At 47.6% G+C, this 6514-nt stretch overlaps 1 protein-coding gene across 1 annotated transcript in view; it reads right to left on the bottom strand.

Moving 5' to 3' along the window:
• The window catches only part of shroom2a (shroom family member 2a), a gene marked incomplete at its 5' end in the record, with an annotated part of 10952 nt that extends 5024 nt beyond the window's left edge, over nt 1–5928 (bottom strand). The window contains 3 exons of the mRNA XM_031839168.1: nt 1860–1948; nt 2871–5304; nt 5792–5928. Of these exons, the coding sequence (XP_031695028.1) occupies nt 1860–1948; nt 2871–5304; nt 5792–5928 (2660 nt within the window). The remainder of the gene's footprint in view (nt 1–1859; nt 1949–2870; nt 5305–5791) is intronic.
• Between the last annotated feature and the right edge of the window lie 586 nt (nt 5929–6514).

Raw genomic sequence — 6514 nt, 5'->3', positions numbered from 1 at the left:
TACTACTGCAGGTACTACTGCAGGTACTACTGCAGATACTACTGCAGATACTACTGCAGATACTACTGCAGGTACTACTGGAGTTATGTTACTGTGATGTCGGTACTTTAGGGTGACTGTTGAGGAATATGGAGACAAGTTAGAAGAGAAATCATCAACCATGTTGCCGATCAAGCAATTTAGTTTTGTACTTGAGGATTAGTAAAATATATAGAAACAATGGTCAAAATTGAAGCATCAGGGGTCAAGATATCCTGACTTTTATCTCCAGCTATGCGTCAAGCCCTCAAAATCACTGGATACTACATATCCCATAATGCAACTCAACAGCACCTTTAATCAAACCCTCACTGTTAGGTAAATACCCACTTCTGTCAAACCCACTCCTCCGATGTGTAACGCAGACTCTGTTAAAAACAAACTCTCACACTTTAAGTTTAACTCTCACAAATGATATAAAATAACTAGAAGTTGTGCTCTCTCTCTCTCTCCGTGAGGGGTTAGCTAAACTTTAATGCTCCTTTAAAACTACGTGTCACTGGTCTCAGCTGTCGTCCTCTCAATAAGCAGAATGGTGGAAAAAATACTAAATAATACATTTTTAAATAAGGCAAGTCGTCACACGTTAACATCTCACTGTTTCATCACCTGACAGGCGTTCACACATGAAACATCAGCGTTACCTGTGAACACTTCTGCCCCGCCCTTAAAGCAAACGGTTACTGAGGAGGTTTAATCCAAACACACACTGCTTCATCTCATCATTTACCTCCAACTGACAAGTTAATGTGTGATTATAGGTTAGCCTGTATTTGTTGAGCTAGTAATACAGTATGTTAGCATGCTAACACGCTCACAATGCAGATATGATGTTTACCATGTTCACCATCTTAGTTTAGCATGCTAGCATGCTAACATTAGCTGTATAGCTGAGGCTTGATGGGAACGTTATTAGTTTTGCAGGTATTTTCATTCAGTTAAAATGAATAAAAAAATACTTTTTAAAGCACTTTCAAGGTGAAACCAGACGTTTACAGACTCAAAGCGTTAATCATCAAATCAACACGATAAATTCAGTTGCAACATATAGAGTTTACAGAATTCCTTAATACCCACAGCAATCCATGTATATTGTCATTTTACCAGCTGTTCATATCAACTTTGATTGTATGTTTTAATTTGGGTCTTTAAATACTTAGCTTAGCGTGTAGCGCGAGACAACAAAGAAATACGACGATGGGATCGTTTCATTTCAAATATTAAAGATATATAAAAACATAAAGATGTTCCACGTAGGATTTATTCCGTCTGTTGGTGTTTAAATGTGTGGGAGCTTCATCGAGTGAGAGCACTTCTTAACACTCTTGTTTCTAAGTGTTCCTGTCCACTTTTATGTTCTATTTCTTTCATCATCTTTGTGGGATTATTTTTGACACAAAGGTAAATGTGACGCTTTATGTCACATCTACGTCTATGACCAAAGTGACAACAGACCAACATTGACCATCCATGGAGCCAAAATCCAACTCTGCAAAGTAACTTAGATCTTATTGAGGATCGTTTCATGCCTTGGGGCCCCTGAACTCGGGTCCCCATCACATTCTGATGAAGAGAACACTTCCTCACTGTCATGAGTCAGATGTTTCGCCTACGCCGGCAAACGACACAAAGCACAGCCAAGAGAGAGACGGCTTATGTTGTCACAGCTGCTCCAAGGCAGAGCCACTGGAATGCCTCGACAGATTGTAAAGACTTCACTGTTCCTCTACGAGCTCTCTGAGGCAATCCAGTCCTGTATACTGGTCCCACCACCAATGACACTGGTGCACCAGCAGGTACATCACACGAGATCCACTCACCCTGTGGCAGCGGCGAGCGGTCCAGCAGGTTTACTCTCTGTCTGGGAATACTCCGTCTCCTCAGAGTTTCTTGCAGGAACTGGAATCTTCTGTGAAGGAAAGTGGAACAAACACAGAGTCCTTCCAGTTATCCAAAAGAGCCAAAATCTAGATTCTAGCGCATTTGTACTTATTACAATCAGCTCATGTTGTAGCTTCCTGGTGTTTTTCAAGAGTGAAAGAAAACAACCGCGCGTTGATGCCCCCTCTCTGTTCCTTAAGCCGAGGGTGTGTCTTTATGAACAAACATGGGTTAATATTTGACTTGGCTCTTTCCTTCCTGCTCCTGTTCCTTCCACCCTGAGTGAGCACGTTTGTCTAAAAGCCGCCTCAAAGGCTTTAAACAGTTGCGGCGTTTAAGTGACTAAAACCAAGTTGGAACCACGAGGCCTCTCCTTTTGTTTACTCCAATAAAAGAGTTTGTTCAAGTCGTTTTGAGAGCGTTAACACTCAGACTTTGTGGAAGCGTGCGTCTCTACTCGACACTGCTAGCTCACGTAGCATCATTGAGCTAGCTAACGTTACAGCTCAGCCGAGGAAGACGACATCAATGTTTACACCATCGCGCCTTCACGGAAGATGCAAGTTGGTGGGTGTAATTTGGTTCTCTGCAGACTATCTCCAACAACTCACACTAAAACAATGTAGACTGGTGAATAACATTAAAGGTAAGAGGATACATATGCATTTCTTTGATTTTGGGGTGAACTGTCCCTTTAAAGGGATATTCAAGCAATTTAGTTTTGTATTTGGGAATAATAAATAAATAAAAACAGTCAAAATTGAAGCATCAGGGGCCAAGATATCCTGGCTTTTGTCTCCAGCTAAGCCCTCAAAAACACTGGATACTACATTTCCCACAATGCAACTCAATAGCATTTTCTTCATATCTTTAATTAAACCCTCCCATACCACGAGGCCTTTCATTGTGATTACTCCAATAAAAAGTCATTTTGAAGAGTAAACTCTCACCTTTCCATAGATGTCCGCTGAAGGAGACGATCGGGATCTCTCGTGGAAACAGGTGGTTTTGGTTCTCTCCTCCGGTCCTGGATCCAGGATGTTGTCAGCTGACCGGTACCGTCCGGAGGCTCTTGTTTCCGGAGGGGGTTTCTGTACATTCCACCTGGCCTCATACTCAGCGAAGGTGCCCAGTCTTTGCTGGTCTAGGACGACCTGCTTGTGTGCAGAGCGAGGACCTTCCTGGACCTCTTCAGTGTACTCTCTGCTCCTGATGCCTTTCATCGTGTCCTCTGTTTCACCGGCGGAGGCGAGACCTCGGGTCCTGGTCTCTGCGGGGTTCTCCGTACCGCACCGAGGGGGGATGTGATTGGGGAAAGCTGGTTTCACGCTTTCTTTACGGAGCCTCTGTTGGTCTAGTGAGGAGCTCTCATGGCGAGGGAGATCTTCCTTCACCCCGACTTCATGGATTTTGCCCGGTTCAGAGAAAGACCGCACCTTCTTCTCCGTGGGAAAACGCTTACGGCCACCGATGCGAGTCACCTGACCGACGGCGTGCCCCGACTTACTCATTACAGACTCTGAGACGGTCGGCAGAGGGGCGACATCTTTCCGGGCCAGCGCTGAGGACGGGTAGTTGGGCAAGGCCTCGGCCGCAGGGTGCTCCAGCAGCACGGGCTCCAGGTCTTTCCTCCTGAAAGACGTGGCCTTCAGCACCCTTGCTTGTGCTTCCTTCAGATTATCCTTATAGGAGCTGGTGAAGGAGCCATCTGCAGAGGTTGGGGTGGTGCTTTCAGTGGACTTCCAGACATCCCGATGGTCCTCAGTCTCTCCCTCGGTACCAGGAAGGGCAGCTGCACTCACACTTTTCTGCAGCTTGGCTCTTCTCATCTGGATCTCGTTCCTCAACGTGGTGGCAAAGCGGTCGCTGCGTCTCGCCATCTTGCTGTCGAGGGACTCCTCGGAGTTCGGGCCTCTTGTCGTCTCGTTTTGGCCTGCGGCGGCGGCGTCGTCCATGGACAGAAAGTGAAGCATGGGCGTTGCCTGGGGGCAGATCTTGTTGCTCGCTTGGCTGTGATGTCTGACGTCTTGGTGATGTTGCAGCGGCGGCAGAGACCTCCGCTGTTCGGGCTGCCTGCTGGAAGCGTGACTCGTGAACTGGGCCTCTGCGTTGTGTCCTCTCTGGCTTCCCCTGTCGTCAGGGCTGGATTTGGGTACAGAGGTTTCTATCACAGTCTTAACTTGGTGCTTGCTGTACCCGTTGCTGTCTTTACCGAGAGAGGAGTGTTGCTGCTGTTGGGGCAGATGATACTTCACTTTGGCGACCGTCTGTGGACTGAGAGAGTTGCGCTCATTTCCGGCCTGTGCCAGGTCTGAGCCGGCGATGCTCTTCCTGTCCTCCGATTTTCCAGACGGCGGGTTGTGCTGCGCGGCCTGAACCGTTGTGACGCTGTAGTACCGGCTATGTCGGCTGCTGTCGGTGTTTTGGTCGGCGGCTGTGGTGGACATGGAGTTGCTCAAGTTCCTTCTGTGTTTCTGACCAAAGTGTTGTGCGGAACCGTTGGTCGGCAGCTCCTGCATGCTACAGTAGTAGCCCCCTACGTTCTGTGGCTTTGGCACGGACATAGTTCGGGGCTGAGTTTTACAAAAAGTGCTTTTGTCACTATGGTGCCTCTGATGGTAGGGCTGGCCTTGCCGAACGTCACTGCTGGACAGGGATTGCTGCTTGTTTGACTCAAACTGGTTCGATTTATCAGACGAAGCGTGTGAAACATCGCTGTCATTTTTCAGGGTCGGGTTCTGGCTGCGGCGGTTTTCAGTGGAGGTCTTGTGCGAGTCCGGTCCTTCGGGGTGAGCTGCGACGAGCCCCCTTTCGTGCACCTTCGTCGCAGCAAAACTGTCACTGCGTGCGGGTGGAGGCGGAGGCGGAGGAGACGGGGAAGTCGTCTTCTTTTTCATTTCGGGGATGTGCCAAACAGGTCCTAAGCTGATTCTGCTTGAAGTGGAATGGCGCGAGCCGACCGAGTCATCGGTCTGTGTGCCGGCGCAGCCCGAGTTAACTCCCGGCATCTGGAAGTATGCTACCCTATCGTCCTGTTTGACTCCCTCAATCACGCTCTGGCTGTTTCTGGCATTGTTGTGCTTTCCCCCCGCGTCCCACTGACCGACCTTATAGAGCATGTTCTCCGTGGAGGCGGCGTTGCTCTTCGAGAGGGTGTAGTCCGGAGTGCCGGAGCTGGTGGAGAAGGAGCTGTAGGCCGAGTCTCGTTTGCCTCCTCCGAAATGCTCCATGCTGTTGTTGGACTTGGCGGGCGACAGCTGACCGGCGGGGTACGGGTGCGAGACATGTTCTAGACTATCCATGCTGCCGAGAGAGCTGAACTGGTCGGACACTCTGCGCAGGTCTGTTTGCTCCCAGCCAGAGGACAGATCAGTGGAAGACGAGCTGCAGGTTAAAGCGAAGGAGAGTGTGAAAATACAACACAACAAAACCTGCAAAATACTGCAAAAATAGACATTTACCGACACATTGCTGTTCATCAAGGATCCTTAAATTGATACACAATAGATCACAGGCCCCCCACCCCCCTCCCCATTTGGTAAACATTTTTAGGGACCTGGAAATCTGGAAGACAGAAGGGTCTAGGATATGTGTATGAAGGATGTTTCCAGGAGGAAAACAGGGGAAAAAAAAATAAAGATAGAATCTTTATTCACTGTTACTGGGCAAATGCCCAAAACTTTTAGATTTATTTTATTGGTAAAAGCCGATTTCTGTGGAAACTGTTGAAAAACACTTTGGTTTTCAGCAGACACAAGAGTTCAACAGAAGATATAAAGTGTCTGTAGTAAAACCCCTTTAAGTTGAATTATATACTTTTAATCTAAACTCAGAGACTCAAAGAGGCAAACTTCAAGATCCCCCGAGTTACCTTGCATCATATCTGGCGTGCCGGACTTGCGTGGGCGGAGACTGCGTTTTGGCGGCCTCTGATTGGCTCTCGTTGAACTTGGTGGCGTGCCAGGAGTGAGGCCTGCTTATGGGTTCATTCCTCCTGCAGAGAGGGCAGAGAAATAAGGATTAGAGACCTGAACCTGGTGGAACACAGTGTGTGCTTACTGTGCAACTGAGAGGAACCGCTATCAGCTCAACTGGTTAAACAATGTACTAGTTTTACTGCATGTTATGGAAAAATTGTATTCAAATATAAAGAAAGAAGATTTGTGCATTGTCGTGGTTCGATACTCCACATTACTGCATCTACTGTATGCTGAGCAAGAACTTTTTTGCAGCACTTTTGATTTGATTTACAGAGGGAAACCCATCAAAACCTTTGCACGGTTGTCAGTTCTGCACATTAAAACGTACCCTTTGAAGCGATTCTTTCTGAATTGCATGTCAAGAAAACATGAACAGAGAATATCAGCACAGACATGCACCTCAGTTCAATTTCTTCAGTCAGCACACGGACACAAAAGCATGTGTGTGCACGTCACGGACAGACAGGTGTGTGTTGCATGCTGCACAAATGGGATGAACATCTTCCATCTAATGACAATGAACCACAGGAGGATCCAAAGAGCAACACAGCACGGGAGAGGGAGAGTCGCTATGAGAGGAATGAGGATGAGATTATGACCGGAGGAATGTGGGG

The sequence above is a fragment of the Anarrhichthys ocellatus genome, unplaced genomic scaffold (genome assembly GCF_004355925.1).
Source record: "Anarrhichthys ocellatus isolate YVR2014 unplaced genomic scaffold, GSC_Weel_1.0 scaffold1353, whole genome shotgun sequence".
Lineage (NCBI taxonomy): Eukaryota > Metazoa > Chordata > Actinopteri > Perciformes > Anarhichadidae > Anarrhichthys > Anarrhichthys ocellatus.
The sequence above is the reverse complement of the archived record's forward strand: the minus strand, read 5'-3'. Positions and strand labels throughout refer to the sequence as shown.